General features: G+C 44.2%; 1 protein-coding gene across 1 annotated transcript in view; it reads left to right on the forward strand.

Annotated features, from left to right (window-relative positions):
• LOC129332392 (L-threonine dehydratase catabolic TdcB-like) overlaps positions 1-25,975 on the forward strand; it is a 52,757-nt gene that overhangs the window by 16,501 nt on the left and 10,281 nt on the right. The window contains exons 4-11 of the mRNA XM_054983480.1: positions 1,924-2,040; positions 4,267-4,508; positions 11,817-11,982; positions 14,033-14,129; positions 15,087-15,162; positions 18,841-18,966; positions 21,841-22,008; positions 24,490-24,547. Coding sequence (XP_054839455.1) covers positions 1,924-2,040; positions 4,267-4,508; positions 11,817-11,982; positions 14,033-14,129; positions 15,087-15,162; positions 18,841-18,966; positions 21,841-22,008; positions 24,490-24,547 — 1,050 coding nt within the window. The remainder of the gene's footprint in view (positions 1-1,923; positions 2,041-4,266; positions 4,509-11,816; positions 11,983-14,032; positions 14,130-15,086; positions 15,163-18,840; positions 18,967-21,840; positions 22,009-24,489; positions 24,548-25,975) is intronic.

Here is a 25,975-nt window from a genome sequence, read left to right on the forward strand (position 1 = left end):
TCCTTGTAACCTAATCAATCTTGGAAGGGTTTCTCGGGTATCTGAACTACTGCCAACAACTAAGGGGAAACCCTACCGGAAGAATAACAATAATGATCACGTTTCCAAATTTTAAGTCGCTGATTATTTACTAATTTCAAAAGTGCAGTGTGCTAAAGTGCTCAAAATTTCAATATAAATCTTTCCAAAGTCCAATACATCACATTCAGTAAATAACTTATTTCATACTAGTCATATATCTTATAAAAATATAGCTCTCTATTGCAATCAATCACACCAAGACAATAATCCAACTGGTGAAGGAGACAATAATCCAACTGGTGAAGAAAATCTCTAGAGGTAAGTATTAACAAGTAATCATAGTTTTTAAAACAGTCCTTTTACCCTTTGCAGGTTTTCCTCAGGTGATAATTTCTTTATAGAAGATGATATTTTAACATGAATTTTGATTTCATAAAATCATTTGCTGTCCCAAAGGATGTTGAAGAGCCTGATGGGTTTAGCCAAACTATTAAATCCCATTTGGTGCTGGACTTTATCAAAGGCTCCTAGTCAACATGACATTCATACATAAGTACAATCCTTGTCATGTCACCAAGTTGTTCTAGAGCTGTCGGTCTCAAGCTAAGAAAGAGTTAATGGTTGGAGAAGAAGCCATCTACCTCCTGGGGGGGTCTGGGAAGAAGCGGCTGCAATAGTTGCCCCTAAGATGACCGCTGGAGTTGTTGTAGCAAGGGTCTGTAGACCAAAGTTGTAAAATAAATAAATAAACTTGTTGAGTTCCTTCACAGGTTCCTTCAGTTTTCTGGGGAACCTGGAGGATCTTCCTAAGTACTCACTGTAATAACCACTACTCACCTGTTGCTGTGGGGAGTCCTATCTGCCAATAGCCAAGCACAGAGGATACAGTGGCATTTTTCCATGTGTAGGATGCTTTCAGACAGTCACACCTGCTTCGGTTCCTCCCTCCACTCACCCCGGTATGTATGCATGTAGACCGAGAATAAGAGACCTGAAAGAGGTAAAGAAATCGGCCTGCCCCATCTGGTGGTGGTGGTGGAGAATGCCGTCAAGTCATAGATGACTTATGGCGACCCCTGGTGGGGTTTTCCTGGCAAGAGACTATCAGAGGTGGTTTGCCATTGCCTGCCTCTGCAACCCTGGTCTTTGTTGGAAGTCTCCCATCCAATTACTAACCAAAGCCAACCCTGCTTAGCTTCTGAGATCTGACGAGATCAGGTTCACCTGGGCTATTCAGATCACGGCACCCTGTCTGGTACCCTACAGCAAAAAAAAAAAAAAAGACTGGACAACATTATTTTTGTTCTGTATGTCTGATCACAAGCAGCAGCAGGAAATTTCTATGAGATAGGTTTTCACCTGGATATTTTAACAAGATTTGACTCAGATAAGTGATGATGAGTGAAAAATAGTAGAGCTCTCACTTTGCATGTACAAAAATCCAACCCCTAGCACCTCGAGTAGCAGAACTGGGCAAGACCACAGGGCGAGACTTTTGCCACACTCTCCATCACAGGGAAAATATGTCACAGTGTACATTTGGCTAACCCCATTGGTAAAAACAGTGGGTGTTTTAGGACTTCAGATTGAGCACAGCATGTAGGGAGAAACAGCCATGTGGAACGGTTACTCAAAGTTCTCCGATCCAGGCAAGGAAGCTTTGGCAAACCTCTCTATGACAGAGTGTGATATGAATGCCTTATATAGAGGGGCCTTCAACACTGTGGGCTTTTCCCCCTTCACGGGAGCAAGGGCCCTGCCTTCCCATGGCACCCATAACCCTTCCTCAAAATTCCAAAAGAGCCCATAGGTTCAACCAGTTTGGGGACATCTTGTCTAACATGGACTGAAGAGGTAGTAGGCAGCTAACCTAAGTCATTTCGGAATGTTCTACTATTTCAGTACTCTCGACTTTCGAAGCAATATGGAATGGACATATATCTAAAGAAAGAGTTCCTCCAGTACACAGGATGTGTGAAGGAGCGAGGTGTGCTTTACCTTCTGATGTCCTTACAGCAGGTAGGGAAACCCGTGGGGTAAAATGTGAATATCTGAGTGAAAGAGCTGTTCCCTAAATCATTTTCTTCGAGTTGCTCAAATTTATTTAAGTAACATTTGTAAGAAAAAGAAGTGTTCTGTTACTTTGAATTAATATAGAGGTAATAATCATAATATTATATTAGAGGTAAAAAATCTAGTTTGTGATAATATAACATTTTATTGTTATATGTAGGTACAACATGTTATAATCTACTAGGTTATAATGTCATGAATTGGATAATATAAAGGATATTAATAATTTTGAACATTATAGATATGATAGATTTGTGTAATAGTGATATCTAAAGATATGCAATGGTATAGAATATATTACTATGACCCATTCTTAGAATGTAGTATATAGCTATTAGTATAGGGGGCATATTATATTGTAGGTTATTGGATATTATTGATAGATAGTACTAAAAGATATGGAATGTTAGATAATGGTATTTATCATTAGATAGGTATTATTATTTTATATAGAGTTTAGTTTGGTTAAGATTTTATCTAAGAGGTAATAAAGGGAATGGAAAACTGTCGGAAGTCAACGGAAAAGGGGAGGGAAAGGGTGGTGGGTATTATAATATGATGGAAAGTTAACTGTGTATGTTTTTATATTTGTATAATGACCCATCCAATAAAAAATTATTTAAAAAAAAAGAAGAATTTTTCCAAAATGAATCACCTAGCCACAAAATTACCCAAGGTTGATTCACCCAGACACCATGAATAAGGGGATAAAACAGACCGGATCACCCATCTTGTTCTGCCCATAAAATGCTAATTACAGGCTCTTGCAGCCTCAGTTTTATCTTGGGGCCATGCAGAGAAGGGGGAGGGAGTTTAACTCTTCAATTTTCATTTGGCATCACTACTTGAAACTGTGCTCCATGCTTTTTGGTATTAGCATTTTGATCTGTGGTTTGTATTTTATGAATGAAGTAAGACACATGATCTTCCTCTCATTTCTTTGAGTCCTCCAGATTTGAACTGTGTTTTCACCTCTGTGCCCCACATTCTGCCACCGCATCGCTTACTGACCTGTGTGTATTTAGGATTACCAGCTGGTCTGGAGAAAAATATCTGTGCCCAATAATAAATGCTCATTAGGATGGTGTTTTACCTAGTGATGGAATTTACCTCAATGCCATGAAAAAAACAACAGCATTTGATTTATATACTGCCTTTCAGGACAACTTAACAGCCGCTCAGAGCTGTTTACATAGCAGTTATTATTATCCTCATGACAATCACCCTGTGAGGTGGGTGGGGCTGTGAGAGCTCTGAGAGAGCTGTGACTGACCCAAGGTCACCCAGCTGGCTTTAAGCGGAGGAGTGAGGAATCAAATCTGGTTCTCTGGATTATAGTCCTGCTGCTCTTAACCACTACACTAAACTGGCTCTCAAGTACAGTCATGATTAAATTCATACATAAATTATTAGTATCCCATTGGATTCTCCATGTGTGAATACTATGTGTGCGTGCGTGCATGTGTGTGCGTAAAGAGAGAGATGGGATCAAGTTTATGTCATACATGTGTGAGTATAACATAAAGTTGACCCCATCTACAGTTCTGACACATTGTTATCATTTAACTATTTGGGAGTTATAATATTTACTCTGAAGTTTCATGTTTTTATACTTAGAAATCATGTATCATTCAAGTTTCTATATGAGCATAAATTTATTTATGCTTTTTCAGTTTGGGGGTGCTTTTTGGATGTTTGTGCCTAAACCTTTGTTTGTCAGTCACAGCTCTCTCAGAGCTCTCTCAGCCCCACCTACCTCACAGGGTGATTGTCATGAGGATAATAATAACACACTTTGTAAACCGCTCTGAGTGGGCATTAAGTTGTCCTGAAGGGCGGTATATAAACCGAATGTTGTTGTTGTTGTTTCCTCTTCCTCCTGTGTTGCTTCTGGTTGGTTCAATCCAGCACTCTTACAACAGCTGCAAAGACAGCATCTGGCAGTCCCCGAATCTGATCTGACCCCGAAGGATAACCTCTGATCCCCAATGGCCAACCCAGTCAAGGACTGTCAGTGGAGGAAATGATGGCTGTAGCCATGGACTGCTGGCAGCCTCTATTTGGAGGGGCATATTCCCCCCCCCCCCAATGTCTTATCTCTCCTCAAACTGGCCCTCCAGGCAAAAGTAGTTGCTGGCCACAGTCCAATGTTTTAACCTTCATATTCTGCAGGATCAGAAAAGAAAAGGGGTGATTGTTGCCTCAGACAATAATTTCTCCATGGCGGTGGCCTACCAGGCCTCGGAGCTCCGGATTCCTGTGTTCGTCATCATGTCCACCAGCACCTCGCCCGCAAGAGTGAAGATGTGCCGCGAGTATGGTGCCATGGTCATTTCCTATGGTGCCACAGCAAGAGATTCCCAGCTGCATGCCAGGAGGCTGGCGCAGGAAAATGGCTACCTGTATCTTGAAGAGTAAGTGGGTGTTTTACAGATAATTGGCACAAGCCTCACACACACACCCCAGGACACACACACAGGGCCCATCATTAGAAGTTTGGCTTGCATGAGAATTTTTGTCTGACTGCAAATCTGTCAAAAGTAGTCAGTTGCCAAGTTTAGTGTTCAATGCATACAAAGCTTTTTTGAAAAATCTAGAAAAGACTAAGGTGCTTTCCATATGGGATTGGTTTGTGCAGTTTCTCTGATGCAGTTGCAACTGCTGATACAAAGAAGAAGCGTGGCTTCCGCATGCCAGTTTCCCAGTCCCAGTCCCTTGCAGCAGTCATTCCCCTACACCACTGGAGCTTTTCCATTTTTTAAAAAAATCAGCAATTTAATATTGTTATATTGATCTATATACAGGGCTGGAACGCGGTGGAACGGAGTTCCGGAACCTCTTGAAAATGGTCACGTGGCTGGTGGCCCCGCCTCCTGATCTCCAGACAGAGGGGAGATTAGATTGCCCTCCACGCTGCCAAGCGCGGAGGGCAATCTCAACTCCCCTCTGTCTGGAGATCAGGAGGCGGGGCCACCAGCCATGTGACCATTTTCTCCGAGGGCAACCCATATAGCTCTGTCTATATATATAACGGGTTCTATGAATTCCCAGCTTTCATTTAAGTAAGTTAGCCTCCTCCATTGTGAAGATGTGCCTTTCCTCTTATATCTCTGCAAGGGAAGTAGCAAGAGACTTTTTTTAAAAAAACGAAAGCTGAGAGAATTCAGAGAATCTGCTACACATATAGTTGCAATGCTATTTAATGATATTATAGTGCCCCCTGCTGGTAGAAGGAGGAAATGGCCACCACTGTGACTGTGTAAAGAAAAATGGCTGCCATGTGGGCTGGAAAAGCCAGTGCAGTAGAAACAGAGGAAATCTTGGCATTGATTCCAAACAGTTGGGCTAAATCCACACTGTGAAAAGTTCTCTCTGCCTTTCCAATGACTAAAAATGAGCTCTTTCATCTCAGCTGACTTCCCAACAGATGACTCTGGTGGGGAGGGGTGGCTGGTGGCACTATATGGACAGCCTCTTACATGTTCCCTGCATTCAGTTCCATGGTGTGACATTCACAATTGGCTATGAGCAGATGGCTGATGGCAAGAGGGCAAGGAGGAAGGGGAAATTACGTGGATGCTCGTCACCATGCGATCCCCAGAACAAACTGGCCGCTTAAATAAGCTATAAACTATAAGCTATAAACACTAATGCTTGGTCATTTATGATGTGCAGGATCAGGGCTTTTTTTCAGCTGGAACGTGGTGGAACGGACCATGTGAAAATGGTCACATGGCTGGTGGCCCCGCCCCCAGATCTCCAGACAGAGGGGAGTTGAGATTGTCCTTGGCGCGGAGGGCACTCTCAACTCCCCTCTGCCTGGAGATCAGGGGGCGGGGCCACCAGCCATGTGACCATTTTCTCCGAGGGCAACCCACTGAGTTCCACCACCTCTTTCCCCAGAAAAAAAGCCCTGCACAGTATCATGTAAAACAGCATGCAGAATTAGTCCAAGGCTTACGATGTTAAAAGATAACAAATGCATGCCAAAATGAGCTTCAAAATGGCCTGCAGGGATACATACAGAAGTGATAAACTTGGAAGAAATGGTTTGTTGAGGTTGGTTCCAGAATATTCATAACCGCGGCGTACACGTGGAGCAGAATGAGGGAGCAACGAGGTGGCAGGAAAGCTGAGGTGGTAGAATGGACTGTACCACTTCAGACGGCAAGGTAGGGATTATATAGGTTGAAGTTCTATTACATTAACCAGAACATTAGTGCCATATGAGAATAAATAAGCTATAAACACGAATGTAGGTTTTTTTTAAAAAAATGCTGATAGTTATTACATGGTGGAACATTGAAACTGTCGCTTTCCCTGTCGGCAACTCTGAAGTGGTACAGCCCATTCCATCACCTCAGGATTCTGCCGCTTGCTTCATAAATAGACCAGGGCTCAGCCACCTGCTTGTAAGGACCCAGGGGTCTCAGACTGGGGGCAGAACCCGGCAATGCCTCACCTTTACTTCCTGTGCCATCATGGCAGCTTGTCAGGAGACCGAACTTTCGGCTTGCTTCCTGTTGGGCTTAGGGCTGTCTCCACATGGATAATTTGTTCCAGGTTCAATGCTCTTTGGAAGTGGAAGGGGGATTCCTGTCTCCACACAGAATCGTGAAATGTTCATGCACTTCCTGTGCATTCCTGGACTTTTTTGCAATCTTTTCCAAATCTGCTTTGCTGAGATGTTTTGGAAAGCAATGCCTCAAAGCTGGGCTCATTGCCACATGGGTGGTCATTTCTCTTCATCTAGTCCCCACAGTAGCCACTCCTTTTGAGTTTTTTCTTTAAATCCGGAGTTGGCATGTCAATATAATGGTATATCAGTATGTCCAGTACTAGTTTTCTTTAAAAGAACCTTGGAAAAAGCTAAAAGCCTGGCATGGGTGGATGGAGGATGGTAGCCATGAAGACTAGAGCCTTTTTCGCATGGGTGATTTTTGCTACTTTTGGCCCCATAACTCTTCAAGTTTTCTTCCGAATTCCAGATGCTTAACTCCCCCTTCAAATTTCAATGTAGCGTTTCAAGGGTTCTCTTCTGAATTTTCTGCCTGTGCTCAAAAAGTGCAGGCAGAAAATTTGTAAGAGAACCCTTGAAACGCCACATTGAAATCTGAAGGGAAATCTAAACTTTCAGAATTCAGAAGCAAAATCAAAAAGAGTCCAGTAGCACCTTTAAGACTAACCAATTTTATTATAGCATAAGCTTTCGAGAATCAAGTTCTCTTCGTCAGATGCCTGATCAAAACTTGATTCTCGAAAGCTTATGCTATAATAAAATTGGTTAGTCTTAAAGGTGCTACTGGACTCTTTTTGATTTTGCTACTACAGACTAACACGGCTAACTCCTCCAGAATTCAGAAGAAAACTCCAAAAAGGTGTGGGACCAAAGGCGGCAAAAATTGGCCATGCAAAAAAGGCTCATGTCAGAAAAAAGAGAAGAAAGTTCCATAAGAAAGAGCTGAAGTGTGGGAAACATTTTAAGTGCTAGCCAATCATCTAATCAAACTGATTGCTATAACTTTTAGATCAGCAAAAACAGGTTTGGCAAAGATGAGAGAAAAGCCGGGGGAAACTCCAGAGATGCACAACACCAAGATGCTGTGGGACCTGCTTCCCAACAGAATTGGATCAGAGCAAATAGCCCATGTGGAATAGGCCGTTATTGGAGAGACGTTAAGAGCCAACAGGAAAGGGCAGATTTGGTGGCCTGTGAAATCTGTGTGCATTATTTCCAAGGGAACAAAGTGGAGACCGTTTGCTTTGTGTGATTCGCTGAATGGAAAATACAGCATATATATTGGCCATAATAAGGGTATCTATTGAGATACCTCAGAACAGTTTGCCTTCCTACCAGCCATGAATGAAAAGTTTTAAGTGTCCTGCAACCTGATTTGGATTCTCCATCTGATGGAACAATGAGATACAGTCATCCAAAGGCCATTTTGTACATTTTTCAATTAACTTGTCATCCTGCATTTTAAGGAGAGGGGGCAGTGGCTTTCACAAATACCTCTCTCCTGGGCTTTTTCTCTAGAAAAAGAGGTGGTGGAACTCAGGACTGCACAATGACGTCACTTTGGGTCAGCTGGAACAAGGGGAGAGTTTTTTAAAGTTTAAATCGCCCTCAGCGAAAATGGTCACATGGCCGGTGGCCCCGCCCCCTGATCTCCAGACAGAGGGGAGTTTAGATTGCCCTCCGTGCCAGCAGTGCGGAGGGCGATCTAAACTCCCCTCTGTCTGGAGATCAGGGGGCGGGGCCACCGGCCATGTGACCATTTTCAAGAGGTGCCAGAACTCTGTTCCATCACGTTCCAGCTGGAAAAAAGCCCTGCCTCTCTCTGAATTTTCCTGCTCTGACACAGACTGTTTAAACCTTTTTTCCTCAGATTTGCTCATAACCTGCTCACACTCAGTTTTCCGAACTGAGATTTAGGCCTCCTTAAATTCTTCAGGGAAGTCCTCCAAGTATGAAGCTAGGGAATTGAATTTTGGCTCTAGATTGAGGAAAGACTTGTGTGGTATTGGTATGTTCTCCCTTTTGGTTTAAATTGAAAACTTTAATTTCCTGAAAATTGCTCACTTACCCTGAATGCTAAACTGCCTTCATTCTCATCATGGAACATGATGGAGGTTTCACATTATATTGCTTCTTCTGCTTGCATTGTGGATGAGAATAGAAAGCAGAAGAGTTGGCCAAGATTAAGAGCCAAATTGCTCAGAACTCCCAGCAACTGACATTTTTGATAGCCATTTGAATATCCAGTTGTTTTTGTTAAAAATTAAAATAGCCTCCAAAAAATTTGGAAGGTTCCCAAGAGGAAAAAAGTAGGGAGTGAACACCTACAGGTTTGAACTGGTTCATGTATATTATTTTGATATTATCTTTCAGCAATGAGCTATCATTTGTCCTCTCTCCCATGGAAGCACTGGGAATTGTAGTTCTATAAACGAGGGATTAGAGATCTTGAACACAAAATTATTCTTCACCCCAACACAAAATTATCCACACCATCAACTCACATTCTTTTGAAATCAAGATGATTAAAAAGATACAGAACCAATGTATATTATTGACTAGTAACAAAGCCCATTGTGGGAAAATATACAACAGGCTCTAGAAAGGGGAAAGAGGGCAGGCGGACATTGCTTCCTTCTCCATGACTGATCCCCGCCAGGTGAAGGGGGGGGCAGGCATTGCCACCTGCTCCACCACTGATCCCAGCTGGGTGAGGGGGGGCGGGCATTGCCGCCTGCTCCATGCCTGATCCTGGCCGGGTGAAGAGGGGCAGGCATTGCCTCCTGCTCTGTGCCTCGTCCCAATTCAGCTGGGTGAAGAGGGGTTGCACATTGCCTCTTGCTCTGTGCCTGATCCCAGCCAGGTGAAGGCAGGGGGGTGGGCATTGCCACCTACTCCGCTCTTGATCCCGGCCAGGAGAAGGCGGGGGGGGGGCAAGCATTTCTAGAAATTCCTCAGACCTAAAGATTTCAACAGAGAAGCTCATAGCTTGAGACAAGATTTTTTAGCACAGGGTTACCCTTCCAACATCATCAACAGGGCACAGCATTGGGCACAAGCAGTTTCTCGACAAGAGTTATTGCTCTCCAGATCTAGATCCAATGAGGATCACCTCAGATGAGCATTAGATTTCACTCCTCTGTCCCTCCAAATCAAAAAAATTATGTACAAGCACTGGCATTTGGTGAATGACATTCCTGACTGTAGCTTACCACCAACTATTGGCTTGAGGAGAATGAGATGCTTTTGGGACTACTTAGTGCATTCAGATCAGGCTAAATCCCGGGATACTGGCACTGAAAATGTTGGTGGCCGCTGTAAAGTGTGTTCCCTATCACAATCAGGCGGGCGTATCACTTCTAAGACTGGACAGCCTATTATATTACGTGACTTCTCTACATGCCAAACGGCCAGGGTAGTTTATTTAATTATCTGTGATTGTAATAAATGGTACGTGGGCAGTACCATGCGCCCCTTAAAAGTCCATATTTTAGAACATATTTCTAGAATTAAGAACAAGATCCATGATGCCCCATTAACAGACCATTTTTTACAATGCCATGAGAATGAAAAGGCTTTCCGTTTTACCACTCTTTTTGTAGCTACAAAGGGTTCCACTGAGGTTAGACATCACATTTTGTTACAGAAGGAGTCTTTTTGGATTTTTTCACTGAGAACTATGAAACCAGATGGTCTGAATAATGCACTTGATTTGTCTTGCTTTTTGTGAAGTAATTTATTATATAAGTGTCTCTTTAATTAATCTCTTTCCTCCATTTGCGTACTGACCTTTAAAAAGCTGACGAGAGTTACTAGTTTTGCGCACAGCTTGTAATCTCGGTGTGCTGAGACAGTGTCAGGAGAATTTACAGATGTGAATGGTGGTGAGTCCACAACAAATAACACTCTATATGATTTATTTCATTCGATTTTTTTATTTAGCATTGTCTATTTTTTAGAATTTGTGGTCGGTGGAACAGTTGGAGGACTCCTGATGAAGCTTACTGAAACAAGTTTAAAGTTAGCCGGCCTCTTGTTGGATCTTGAAAGGATTTTTCCCATATGAGCTGGGTTCACCTATAGAGAGAAGAGGAATTCATATTAATAACTTTGTTCCAGATACTTTCATACACGTCTCATACGAATTGATTGGGAGCACCTTCTTCCTTCCACCTATAAGACATAAGAGAGTTGACTTTATTGGGACTGATATTATCTATATGGTGCTATTGGACTTTGATATTGTGTATTGGCCGTCGCCTAATTGTACATTAGAGATTCTGTATTTTGATTATCTATTTAGAGAGCCCACTCGTGATCCCAGCTGGGTGAAGGGGGGACGGACATTGCCACCTCCTCTGCTCCTGATCCCAGCTGGGTGAAGGTGGATGGCAGGCATTGCTGCCTGCTCTGCACGTGATCCCAGCCTGGGTTTCCCATCCCAGTGCACTCTCTGAGGGACAGGCTGTCTCTTCTGGGCTTCCCCCCACAGCAGCGCCCTCTGGAGGCACACCAAGGTAGGAAGTGAGTTGTCTGGAACATGGATAGCCTTTTATATATTAGGATTATGTCCTCCGTCACCTTTTCTATTCAATCCCATCTACCTTCTTGATGGAACTAACAATTTCTACCAAAATACTAGTGGTTTGCAACTTGAAGCTGCAAGTCTACTTAGAAATATGTCCCAGTCTATTCAATAGGGTTTACTCCCAAGAATGTGTTGTTAGGATTGCAGCCTGGTATCACAACTGTAAGAATGTGTCTACGACACCCCAGTCACATTTAAGTTCATTTCATTCTTTCTTTTGGTAAGTAATCCACACAAACATCTCTGTAACACTAGAAATACTGAAATAGGTACATTAAAAGGGGGGGTGTCTCTCTCCATTTTAGAAGAATTCGCAATTTCTTTAACCATGGGCAAATCCACATGCTCTTGGCGTGTCCCGGTGCTGCGCTGAATGTTTGCTAAACACCCGGAAGTGTAGCATCTTTCTAGCACGATTCAGGAATCGCGCTAGAAAGATGCTATACTTCCGGGTGTTTAGCAAACATTTAGCGCAGTGTCAGGACGCTCCGAGGGCATGTGGATTCAGCCCATATATTTGTGAAAAAGTTTTTTTCTCTCTTTTCAGGGGACAAATAATCAAGTATGTTCTGTGCTGCCCCTAAGTAAACCTTTCCTTTCTGCTTGCTTTTGAAGAGAAGACAATGCTGTGTATCTATCAGGGCTGGGAACTATGGGACTGGAGATCTACGAACAGGTGCCAAAACTGGACGCGGTGATATTCCCAGCGGGGGCTCACTGTGGATTGTTAGCAGGCTCAGCTGTGGCACTGAAACATCTGAACCCACATATATCTGTTATTGTAAGTGCTTTTATAACTCCCTCGGATGTGTGTGTTGGAGACCGTCAATGTATTTTGTTTCCATCTCTGATCCAATTAAATGAACACATAAATGAATAAAACAGCCTTGAAGTTCGACAGCTCTGACAGAAAAGCCGCTCAAAGTGACTCGGAGTACCTGAGTTTAATTGCTACTCAAAACAGACACCCCGATCTTGTTTTAGGCACGCTTTAAAAAAGAGATGGCTGTGAGCTACAAATGGAAAAAACATGAGAAGAGCCCTGCTGGATGAAACCAGTGGTCCAATTCATCCAGCATTCTGTTTCAAACAGCAGCCAATCAGCCGCACAGAGGTCATGCCCACTCTCTGACATCACTTCCTAGCAGATACATTCAGAGGTTTATTGTCTCTGTATATGGAGGTTCCTGTCAGTCACCGTGGCTAGAAGCAATTGATAACCTTCTGTTCCATGATAATCACTTTTTAGTCTGTTGTAGCAAAATATGACAGTCCAGTGTCACCTAAAGATTCACAACATATATTTCAGTGTGAGTTTCATGAATTACAGCTCACTTCTTCAGGTATATGTCTGTCTGAGTAGCAAAGCTCATACTGAAATAAATGTTGTTAGTCTTAAAGGTGCCACTCAACTTTTATTTTACTCTCTTCCACAAATCAGTCAAATCCCCTTTTAAAGCCTTCTATGCTTGTGGCCGTCACTATGTCCACTGGCAATGAATTCCACAATTACTCATTGAGTAAAGAAGTAAAATCCATTTGTCCATCAAAATTATGTTGCCCATCAACTTCATTGGGTGCCCCTGCGTATTATGGGAGACTTCAGCTCAATCATATCCTTTATTTGTGAGGGTGCTTCTTTTCGGATTTTAAATTATTTCCAGAACTTGGAGCCAGTTTGGAGTAGTGGTTAAGAGCGGCAGGATTCTAATCTGGAGAGCCAGGACTGATTCCCCTCTCCTCCGCTTGAAGCCAGCTGGGTGACCTTGGGTCAGTCACAGCTCTCTTAGAGCTCTCTCAGCTCTACGAACAACCAAGGCCATGAAGGGCATTAGTCAGGGTAACAGTCAAGATAGTCATTTGATTTACGAGAAGTGATTGGGGAGGGGTGCAACGCTTATTTCCCTCTGATTTTACGACTTATCTGTCTGAAAGTCTTGTCTGTTCACGTAATCTCAATTGGCCACATAAGTTGCCATGTTCAGATGGAAGACAATAGTGGCATGGACACGGTGGCAGTTCTGTCCCTGTGGCGATGAGATTGCTGCAGATCCAGCCCCATATATGCTGTAGGGCTGGGTTTCCTCATGGATGTACACAGGTACCTACACAAGTCAATATGGAAAATGTAGAAACCTTGAAAAAACACTAAAACAAGGTAACCAAGAGGACTTTGGGTAGAAATACATGTTACCAGGGCTTTTTTTCTGGGAAAAGAGGTGGTGGAAATCAGTGGGTTGCCCTCGGAGAAAATGGTCACATGGCTGGTGGCCCCGCCCCCTGATCTCCAGACAGAGGGGAGTTGAGATAGCTGGCGCGGAGGGCAATCTCAACTCCCCTCTGTCTGGAGATCAGGGGGTGGGGCCACCAGCCATGTGACCATTTTCAAGAGGTTCCAGAACTCCATTCCACCATGTTCCCGCTGAAAAAAAGCCCTGCATGTTACTAAGTACCTAGGAACACTTAAGTGAACCTCATTTCACGTGTTCCCCCCTCCAACTTGCTCAGACAGTCACACTTCAATTTGCTCCACATGAATCCATTCATGCATTTGTTATCAGTTCCTCCTCAACTGCTAAAAGTATCCCAGTTTCTCCCACCTCCCACCTCCATTCATTGAAATACAGATCTTGATACTTTCTCAGAGCTGAATTGGCACTCTGCCCTCCGGACTCACTTGCAGAAGCAATCGCACAAAGGGAGCTCTTGTGAAAGTGGCATGCACTGAGCAAGAACAGACTGCACATGAATTGAGGAAGGCTGTGAAGAAACTGAAAGATTCATGCCTCTTCTTCCTCTACTTGTCACTTACATCCTTCTTTTCCTCCCAGAGTGTGGAGTCAGAGGGGTTCCCTGTATTGCAAAAGTCCTTAAACGTTGGCCAGCCTAATGAAGATCATTCTCGTAGCGTCCAGCCATTTTACAGAGGTGAGAGGCTCTGATTGCTTTTGGACAGTACGTCCTCATGGAAGAAAGAAAAGCCAGCTATTGTGTTTCATGGTGTTAACTCTTTATCTACAGTAGCTGCAGTTCAGGCAGGGCTTTTTTTCTGGGAAAAGAGGTGGTGGAACTCAGTAGTGGAACTCAGGACTGCACAATGACGTCACTTTGGGTCAGCTGGAACAAGGGGGGAGTTTTTAAAAGTTTAAATTGCCCTTGTGAAAATGGTCACATGGCCGGTGGCCCCGCCCCCTGATCTCCAGACAGAGGGGAGTTTAGATTGCCCTCCACAGCAGCACGGAGGGCAATCTAAACTGCCCTCTGTCTGGAGATCAGGGAGGCGGGGCCACCGGCCATGTGACCATTTTCAAGAGGTGTCGGAACTCTGTTCCACCGCGTTCCCGTTGAAAAAAAGCCCTGAGTTCAGGCATCCTTTTTAAAAAACATTGTAGTGATCCTTTGCATGTTTGCTACTGGGAAATGTTTTAACCATGTGATTTTTTAAAAGAAAATACAGAATGTAGCAAAATAGGATAACATGAAAATATATACAGGAGTCTTCCAGATCCTTAAAATCTTACATTTAAAAAAAATTCTAGCAGAAGCTTTCATGAACTAGACCCCCCCCCCTTCCAGATGCATGCATCCAGTCCACAAAAAGAATGCAACAAAATAAAAGTCTATTAGGCTGCTTCCATGCGGAGTCCAGTTACCGTGACAAACATGAAGGCCCATGTTAAAGGGGTACATCACATTATTTGTGGCATTCCCGGGGCTTTCTCTTTTAAACTGGGGGGAAAAATAAACCTATTTTAATCCATCACAAAAATATTTACCTCATTACATACAGTATAGATTGCAAACTGGTTCTCATTTGATTGCAGACAGTGGGAAAAATATAATTACTTTATACTGTTTCCTTTTTTGTGTGTCTCTAACATGCAGATGTGAGTGGACCTTGTTTTGTCTCCAGTTCTTTGCAACTGACTGGAAAATTTGTTGATAAAGTTTTAGCAGTGAGGTAGGTACAGGAAATACAGTCATGACTTAAGGACTGTGGTCTTGTTTTGATTGTTGCTTACTTGGTTCCAGAGGGACACCTCCCGGCAATGCTCCTATTCCTTGTCCTTGCTCAACTAAGTCATGGGGTGGGGGGGGACGTTGATTGACACCAGGACATCACTTCCTCATTCAAAACAGGAAGTGATGTTATGGTGCTCTAGGAATTTTCAAATTTATATGGTAAAAACCATAGAGACCTGGAAGTTCCTAGTGTGTTTTGATATCACTTCCTATTCAGAAACAGGAAATGACATTAGGACACTCTAGGAATTTCCAAATCTTTATGGCTTTTACCATAGAGATTTTAAAATTCCCAGAGTTTAACATTACATCCTGTTTTGAAACAAGAAGTAATGTCCCAGCAGTCTTCATTTCCCCAGTGCTCTTGGGGATTTCCAGCCAAGGGCTGTCAACCCTACCTACAGTCCTCCTTTTCCTTGTGATATATAAGGGATTGGTTCCTTATCTTTTTCTAAGCTCCATTTACTGTGGAAAGCTTGATCATTTAAACTTACATGCTTCATTCACAATGGATGGCACCAGACATGCCATTACAAAATTAAAATGTGAATCAATGTTTACTGAGGTGACTAGAAGCCCCTTTTCATCTGACATCAGCTTTATGGGACCCTTGAATATGTTAGTCCTTGCTCTGTGCTACATGGATTGCTTCCTAAAGGAAGTACAAGAGAACCCAAGGAAAAAGATAACCCATCTTTTGCTAAGACCATTCACAATTTTTCAGTCATGCTCCATGACAAGTTTTTGGTGTTTGTTGTTCTTTTTTAACTCATTTGGCCATATAGCCATTCAATTAGAAAGCCTGAGTGATTTGAGGAGAGCCAACTGGATGAAATGATGGCTGATTCTGCACACGTTGGATAATGCACTTTCAATGCACTTTATCAATCGTTTGAGGTGGATTTTTTGTTCTGCACACAAAAAAATCCGTTCCAAATGATCTATAAAGAGGATTGGAAGTGCATTATCCAACATGTGCGGAATCACTCGATATGGTGAACAAATGAGCGAGTTCATGTGCTGAAGAAATAAAGTGGTGTCCAGAACAACACTGAAGTTCACAAGTGCAGAAGGTGGGTACATGATGATTTTTACATCCCCCCCCCATCATTTTTAAGAATAACTTTCTGGATCCAGGATGCAGTACAACATAAGAACATAAGAACATAAGAACATAAGCAAAGCCATGTTGGATCAGGCCAGTGGCCCATCCAGTCCAACATTCTGTCACACACAGTGGCTAGAAATCCAGTGCCATCTAAAGGACTGTCAGTGAGGCCAGGACACCAGAAGCCCTCCCACTGCCTTCCTTCCAGCACCAAGACAACAGAGCACCACCTCCCCACAAAGAGAATACCATCTATCTCCTGTGGCTAATAGCCACTAATGGACCTCTGCTCCATATATTTGTCCAGTCCCCTCTTGAAGCTGGCAATGCTTGTAGCTGCCACCACCTCCTGTGGCAACGAATTCCATGTGTTTATCACCCTTTGTGTAAAGTAGTATTTTCTTCTATCTGTTCTAACCCGACTGCTCAATAATTTCATAGAGTGCCCACGAGTTCTTGTATTGTGAGAAAGGGAGAAAAACACATCTTTCTCTACCTTCTCTAACCCGTGCATTATCTTGTAAACCTCTATCATGTCTCCCCTCAGTCGTCTTTTCTCCAGGCTAAAGAGCCCCAAGCGCCTCAATCTTTCCTCATAGGGAAAGTGTTCCAACCCTTTAATCATTTTAGTTGCCCTTCTCTGTACTTTTTCCAGTGCTATGATATCTTTTTTAAGGTGTGGCGACCAGAACTGTACACAGTACTCCAAATGAGGCCTCACCATCGATTTATACAGAGGCATTATGATACCGGCTGATTTGTTTTCAATCCCTTTCCTAATAACCCCTAGCATAGCATTAGCTTTTTTTATGGCAGTCACACACTGTGCTGACGTTTTTAGTGAGTTATCTATCATGACTCCAAGATCTCTCTCTTGGTCAGTCTCCGCCAGTTCAGACCCCATCAACTTGTATTTATATTTTGGATTTTTGGTTCCAATGTGCATTACTTTGCACTTGGCTACATTGAACCTCATTTGCCACATGGATGCCCACTCTTCTAGCCTCGACAGATCCCTTTGGAGTGCCTCACAATCCTCTCTGGCTTTCACCACCCTGAACAATTTCGTGTCATCTGCAAATTTAGCCACTTCACTGCTTAATCCCAATTCCAAATCATTAATAAACAAGTTAAAAAGCATTGGACCCAATACCGACCCCTGTGGCACCCCACTGCTCACCACCCTCCACTGTGAGAAGTGCCCGTTTATACTCACTCTCTGTTTCCTATTAATTAGCCAGTTTTCGATCCACAAGAGGACTTGGCCCTTTATCCCATAGCTACTGAGCTTACTTAGGAGCCTTTGATGAGGAACTTTGTCAAAAGCTTTCTGGAAGTCAAGATAAACAATATCTATCGGGTCTCCCTTGTCCACTTGTTTGTTCACTCCCTCAAAGAACTCTAACAGATTGGTGAGACAAGATCTTCCCTTACAGAACCCATGCTGAGTTTTCCTCATCAGCTTTTGGTCATCAATGTGCCCACTAATTTTATTTTTGATAATAGTTTCCACCAACTTACCCGGTATTGACGTCAGGCTGACTGGCCTGTAATTTCCCGGATCTCCCCTGGAACCTTTTTTAAAGATGGGGACAACATTAGCTACCTTCCAGTCCTCAGGAACAGATGCAGAGTTTAATGACAGATTACATATTTTTGTGAGGAGATCTACAAGTTCACACTTGAGTTCTTTCAGAACTCTTGGATGTATGCCATCTGGGCCCGGTGATTTATCAGTTTTTAAATTATCTAGCAGTCGCATAACCTCCTCTCTCGTCACCTCAATGTGACTCAGGTCTTTCAAAACCCCTCCCAAAGTCAGTGCTTCCGGAGTGGGCATGCACTTCTTATCTTCCACAGTGAAGACAGAAGCAAAGAACGCATTCAGCTTCTCGGCCATTTCCCTATCACCCTTTAGTAATCCTTTTACGCCTTGGTCATCCAAGGGCCCCACTGCCTCCCTAGCTGGTTTCCTACTTCTAATATATTTAAAGAATTGTTTATTGTTTTTCTTTATGTTCTTTGCAATATGCTCCTCATATTCCCTTTTTGCCTGTCTGATCACAGACTTGCACTTTTTTTGCCACAGCTTATGCTCCTTTTTATCAACCTCACTCCGACTAGTTTTCCACTGCCTAAAAGAATCCTTTTTACCTTTTACAGCTTCTATTACATTGCTTGTAATGTAATTACAATTTTGTAAGACAAAATTGTATTAACTATTTACATAACTTTAAAAGCAATATGAGAGAGAGAACAAGGAACTTTCTACCCCAGCCAGATCTCTTTGCTCTTTTCTGCAAAGCCCTCTGGGATTAAGCATCACCCACTTAAAGTCATAGTGTCCTCACCCCCTCACCAAAAAAAGTAAGTGGATTGTGCTCCTCCATACTTTCATATCACCCCGAATGGATTTTTCAGTGGCTTCATGAGTAGGCTATGCTTTGAATTATTACACAGAGAGAATTCAAGTGATGTTATTCCACCCCCCCCCCCCTCACTTTTCAGAGAAGAGGACATTCTCGTTTCCATGCTGAGGCTGCTGGAGTACGAACGTGCCACGGTAGACGCAGAAGGAGCAATCGGGCTTGCAGCCATAGTTGCTGGGAAATTGCCAGAGTTAAAAGGCAAAAGGTACAGACACTGTCACAAAGCAAAGGAAAAAAAGAATTATGCATCCAGATGCAATGTCGTTCAGTCTCCTTGATTATCTTCTCCTGTGGGGTAGAATGCATCCAGACCCTAAAGTCTATCCTTAGGATATCCAAAGTGAATCTTGCTATTTCATATTGTTTCTTCTCTAAATCCTAGAGTTATTCCACTCTAAGCCCATGGATTCCAATGGACCTTCACTGGAGCAACCTGTACAGGATGGGCACTGTTTGCTCTAACTTTGCTTAGAATTACACGAAAGCTCATACCTTGGAAATCTATTTGGTCTTTAAGGTGCTATTGGACCCAGACCATAAAAATAATTAACAATTTTAAAAAATTGTTATCCAGTTACTCTCTTAACACATAAAAACATTTAACTGATTAATGAATTAATCAACTAAATGTTGCCATCCTAAATGGCAGTAATGTAGGTCTACCCTTTTCTGATCTAGCTGTTGCATTCTTGCATTACCTCCATGAACAGCTACTCTAGATGGTTCCTCAGCATCCCTTAATAGCATTCCATCCTAACTGCAATTGTGTTTCCACCACCAAGTTATTTACAGGAGAGGGGGGTGTATTATCACACTGAGCCATTCATTTTTGGGATTTGTGTTAGACTTTTGCAAATAGATAGATTGGGAGTCCCAAACTTTTTTGAGTTAGAGGGTACCTTTTAAACGCTGACACAGGTTGGCAGAGACAACTTCAAAATGGCAGCTGCAGGAGGTGGAGCCAACCACAAAATGGATGCCGAAGGAGGCGGAGCCAACCACAAAATATCAGGGAGTGCAGTTATGCATAACTCTAATAGTAACTCTTCACCATTTCAGGCAGAAGCTCTGTTTAACAGGATGCCTTTTAAGATGAGCATATGGGTCAAAAATATTTTCTTGCATACACGGCTTATTTATGGCCACACAGTGAAGATCCTTGTGCTGCTGTGGAAGCCGTTGCCAAAGTAACTTCTTAAAAAATCTACACAGCCAATCATATCTTCAATGACCAGTCAGAAGCCCTGGTGGAAAAAGCCCCTCTTGGCTCTGCCCGTTTTCTAAAATCACTTCGCAGGCACCAGGAAAGGTGTTGATGGGGCATCATAGGAATTCCCAATATAGCTCAAGAGATGTTTGCTAGCAGTATATAAATATTTTGAATAAAATAATAGATATAAAAGCATATACCATTTGGACAGTACTCCAGGAGGAGACAGACCATTTAATTTACTGGGAAAATTCCTGATGGGCTGATGCTAGCTGGGAGCAAGCAGAGCCAATTCTCAAGAGCTCCACTAATGCGGCAGGAATTGCTCAGCTCAGTAATGCAGGGCCGCATTAACCCATGGCAGGGCCCCCAGGCTTTCAAGTATTTTTGGGGCCCTCCGGCACTTTAGTCTTTCAGCCCACTGCAGCTGACAGCCTGACCCTGGTACGGTAGGGACTAGACCACAGCACATAGCCCGATATACATTTTGAGGGTCTCCGGAAGAATTCTATTCACAATTTTTAAAATATTTTCATTGCACGAGTAGAACTCTTCAGAAAAGCACATTTTGGGGGTGTAATTGTTCAATCCTGTAATATTTTGAAGTGAATAAATTTTTATTTTTATATATATATATATATATATATAACTCATAATTATTTTAATATGTGAGACAATTTGTTTCACTTCAATAAGGAAGCAGTTAATTATCTTATTAATAAAGGTTATATAAGAGAATCAATTAATTGTAATTCAGGTGGGGGTGTGCCTCAGCTACGGCTGCCAGGCCCCCTCAATCTCCCAGCAGGGGATTGGGGCCTGGCTCTTACTTCTGTTCTAAGGGGGGAAGTGATGTCATCGCGCTGCACACGCCCCCCCCCAGTGTGCCCATGCTCTGCAGGGGCTTGCGTTGAGGGCTGCTGTGGAGCATAGGAACACTCCTGCACTCCACAGCGGCCCAAAACATGCCCGCGGATCGGGCTCGTTTGAGGCGCTGTGGAGTGCAGGAGCGCTCGCTCCACAGCGCCTCAAAACAGGTCCATTTTGGCCCAGATTGGGCCCATTTTGAGCCACTGTGGAGCACAGGAGCGCTCCTGCGTGCAGAAGCATCCCAAATCGGGCCCGATCCGCAAGAGTGCACAGCTCCGCAGGGAAGTGTGCAGAGAGGGTGTGCGCCCCCCCTGCTGGCCAGGTAAGTGGGGGCGGGGTGTGGGGGCGAGGGCAGGGGATCCCCCGCCCCCACCAGGGGTCTGGCACCCCTAGCTTCAGCAAAAAAAAATTGATAGGCCCCTCGTCCCTGTGGAGCCCTTAGGCTTCGGCCTAGTCAGCCTTATGAATATAATACGGCCCTACAGTAATGCTTGTTGTCAGATCGCCACTTCCACACTGCTGGTGGAGGCAATGGATGTGCCAAGGCCCGTCGCTTGTGCTGCTGGCCAGATCTGACTGGAGCAGCTTTTGCTTGTACCTGGGCCACCAACTTCCTCATGTGCTCCTGCTGTACTGTCCATTATAGTTGTCAACTCTGGGTAGGGAAATTCCTGGAGATTTGGGAGTGGGAATTTGAGGAGGGGAGGGAGCTCAGCAGGGATGTAATGCCGTAGGATCTGGCCTCTAAAACAGCCATTTTCTCCAGGGAAACTGATCGCTGGAGGCTGGAAATCAGGTGTAATTCTGGGAGCTCTCCAGAGCCCACCCAACCTTCTGTCCATAGTTTACTAAACAACAGCTGCACTGAGTAGCAAAAAGAGGTCTTGAACAGTATATTTTAATTGTATCTGAGATAAATGTATCACACTAGTATAAAAATGCTGAAAAACATGATTTTGTATGGGAAAAACCTGCCTCTTATTCCCCTCCCCCTTTCAGAGTGGCTGTTGCTGTGTGCAGTGGTAACCTGGAGCTCCCCTTGATGCGGCAGTGCATAGACCGTGCCCTCACCCTCGACAACAGAGTGTGCAAATTCTCCATCCTGGTTTCTAGCTCAGTGGGAGACATTTCAAAGATCCTAGACATCTTGGCTCGGGAGGAAGCAAGGTAACCTAGAATAGTAATAATAATATAATAATAACATTCGATTTATATACCGCCCTTCAGGATGACTTATCACCCACTCAGAGCGGTTTACAAAGTATGTCATTATTATCCCCACAACAAAACACCCTGTGAGGTGAGTGGGGCTGAGAGAGCTCTGAGAGAACTGTGACTAGCCCAAGGTCACCCAGCTGGCTTCAAGTGGAGGAGTGGGGAATCAAACCCGGTTCTCCAGATTAGAGTCCCGTGCTCTTAACCACTACACCAAACTGCTTCTAATAACATTTAGCAAGTAGCACTGCTTGCCGAGCAGATTGTGAGCACTGGAGAACTGCGACATCCGAAGATGTGCAATTTTTTTTGTCATAATTTCTCCATTGCCTTTCCTTTAAAAAGTTTTAAGATGGCTGTATGTTTGTGCGAAATAATTAGCTAACCCTTTTTTAAAAAAATACAGAACACTTAAATTTTGAAAAAATAGTTGACGATTGGTAAAAGCAGCAGACACAACATTCATTTAAGATCAGAATAAGTTGCTTTTTAAAAATAGGACTGTCCAGGGCTTTTTTTCAGTGGGAACACGGGGGAACGGAGTTCCGGAACCTCTTGAAAATGGTCACAAGGCTGGTGGCCCCGCCCCCTGATCTCCAGACAGAGGGGAGTTGAGATTGCCCTCCGCGGAGTTCCGGAACCTCTTGAAAATGGTCACATGGCTGGTGGCCCCGCCCCCTGATCTCCAGACAGAGGGGAGTTGAGATTGCCCTCCGCGGAGTTCCGGAACCTCTTGAAAATGGTCACACAGCTGGTGGCCCCGCCCCCTGATCTCCAGACAGAGGGGAGTTGAGATTGCCCTCCGCGGAGTTCCGGAACCTCTTGAAAATGGTCACACGGCTGGTGGACCCGCCCCCTGATCTCCAGACAGAGGGGAGTTGAGATTGCCCTCCGCGGAGTTCTGGAACCTCTTGAAAATGGTCACACGGCTGGTGGCCCCGCCCCCTGATCTCCAGACAGAGGGGAGTTGAGATTGCCCTCCGCGGAGTTCCGGAACCTCTTGAAAATGGTCACACAGCTGGTGGCCCCGCCCCCTGATCTCCAGACAGAGGGGAGTTGAGATTGCCCTCCACACCGCAGGATCCCCTCGGGAATCTGTTGTTTTTGCAATGATCATTTAGTGAAGTAGCATGCAAAAAATATCTTGCTTTCTTTTTCCTAAGAAACTGTAAAGTTCCCCAATCATTATCAACATTGTTAGCAGGGTTGGCAAACATGGAAGGCAGGTCTGCTAATATAGTATCCTTATCCTGTTCAGAAAACATGAGTAAACCCTCATTGTTAAACATAGCTCTCGATCAGGAATAACACAACAAGGAGAGAGAATCATGGAGAGAACTGGCAGAAACAAAAACAAGATAACCCACGATATACTGACTAAGATGTAATACGACCACCTGGAGGCTGGCAATCCTACCCCTATCTGTATTGTCGAAGGCTTTCATGGCCGGAGAACGATGGTTTTGTGGATTTTCCGGGCTGTATAGCCATGGTCTTGGCGTTGTAGTTCCTGACGTTTCGCCAGCAGCTGTGGCTGGCATCTTGTAGCACCAAAAGACAGAGATCTCTCAGTGTCACAGTGTGGAAAAGATGTTGGCAGGCACATCTTTCCCACACTGTGACACTGAGAGATCTCTGTCTTTTGGTGCTACAAGATGCCAGCCACAGCTGCTGGCAAAACGTCAGGAACTACAATGCCAAGACCATGGCTATACAGCCTGGAAAATCCACAATAACCAACTACTCCTATCTGATTCACAGGTAGAATCACAGGGTCCATATAATGATAAAAGGCCCATGGAGGCGGTGCCACAGGTCTGCGATTCCCAGCCTTACACACATTCATTTATATTCTTCCTTTGGTCAATTCAGTTTTGCAGATTTCTCAAGCAGGACTCTGGGAAAGCTTTAAACTAACTCCCAAGGGTACATTAACAGCCAAAGATGTATCTGGTTGGACTTGAATAGAGGCCCACAAGGAGTAACACATCCACTCAATGAGCAGGTGGGTTTTAGCCCCCCAGGAAGGCCATACATGCAAAAGCCTTCTTTCATTATTTTGTACATTTACCCAACGGTTGAAGTAGAATCAGGTCAGATATTATCATACCAGCAAGGCTGCCGTCACTCCGGTTGTTATATAGAACAGTAATGAGTGCACCACTTCCTATCCATTGACAAAGTGCCCAAAGCCAGGGTGGAACGGAATCAGCTTGGAGGTTTAATCCAGCTCAGGCCTCATTCACAAAACAAGAAAACCGTCTGCGACACTGAAGATCTGCTGTGGACTTACTCTCAACCATCCTTTACCTGGATCTGTCCTTCATGCAGCTGTTGCCAAAATGCTATTACTTCCAAAAGCTGATTGCTTGTGACTGTGGCTGGATCTGTTGTGATCTCACATTATATAAAAAAAAATCTCTTTTATTCCAGAGTCTTGGACATCAAACAAGAACATTCATACATAACGTCTGATCTGTTCACCAGCGAGGTAAGGAAAAGCCTCCTGCACAAACTGAGTTGTGATTGTGTGTGAAAATACAAAGCTGCTGTATACTGGTAGACAGGGCTTTTTTTCAGTGGGAACACGGTGGAATGGAGTTCCGGCACCTCTTGAAAATGGTCACATGGCCGGTGGCCCCACCCCCTGATCTCCAGACAGAGGGGAGTTTAGATGGCCCTCCATGCCGCTGGCGCAGAGGACAATCTAAACTCCCCTCTGTCTAGAGATCAGGAGGTGGGGCCACCGGCCATGTGACCATTTTCACTGAGGGCAATTTAAACTTTAAAAAACTCCCCCCTTGTTCCAGCTGACCCAAAGTGACGTCATTGTGCGGTCCTGAGTTCCACCACTGAGTTCCACCACCTCTTTTCCCAGAAAAAAAGCCCTGCTGGTAGACCATCTGTCTGGCTATCCTGGAATTGTATACTGACTGGCAAGCAGCACTCCTAGGTCTTGGAGACAGGTCTTTCCCAGTTTTGTTATATAATAATAATAACATTCAATTTATATACCGCCCTTCAGGACAATTTAATGCCCACTCAGAGCGGTTTACAAAGTATGTCATTATTATCCCCACAACAAAACACCCTGTGAGGTGGGTGGGGCTGAGAGAGCTCTGAGAGAGCTGTGACTAGCCCAAGGTAGGGTTGCCAGCCTCCAGGTAGTGGCTGGAGATCTCCTGGAATTACAACTGGTGTCCAGGCCACAGAGTTCAGTTCACCTGGAGAAAATGGCTACTTTGGGGGGGTGGACTCTATGGAATTATGTCATGCCAAGGTCCTTTCCCTCCCCAAACCCCACTTTCTCCAGGTTTCTCCCTCAAGATCTCCAGGACTTTCCCAACTTGGAGCTGGCAGCCCTAGCCCAAGGTCACCCAGCTGGCTTCAAGTGGAGGAGTGGGGAATCAAGCCCAGTTCTCCAGATTAGAGTCCTGCCGTTCTTAACCACTACTCCAAACTGGCCCATATGAGATCTGCAAGCTGTCCAAAACAGCTGTGACATCCTTCTCCCTCCCCTCTGCAGCATCCCAATTCACAATGCTCTAGGGTTGCCAACTTCCAGTCTAGAGAGCTCCCAGAATTACAACAACTCCAGACTACAGAGATCAGTTCCCCTGGAGAAAATGGCTGCGTGGTATTATACCCTGTGGAGGTCCATCCCCTCCCCAAACACTGCCCTTCCCTACGCGCCACCCCCAAATCTCCAGGACTTTCTCAACCCAGAACTGGCAGCCCTACAAGGCTCTTTGATCCACAATGGTGCTGCAACCCTGGAAATAAACTTTCCCAGGGTTAGAAAGGAGTGCTGGGGGGAAGGGGACGTGGGAAGGAACCACAGCTCTTGCATCTGCAAATTACTGGATCGGATCCAAGGGGCTTGCTGTGCACCAGACTCCAGGCTTCCCTGTGGTCCTTG

The sequence above is a fragment of the Eublepharis macularius genome, chromosome 6, assembly GCF_028583425.1.
Source record: "Eublepharis macularius isolate TG4126 chromosome 6, MPM_Emac_v1.0, whole genome shotgun sequence".
NCBI lineage: Eukaryota > Metazoa > Chordata > Lepidosauria > Squamata > Eublepharidae > Eublepharis > Eublepharis macularius.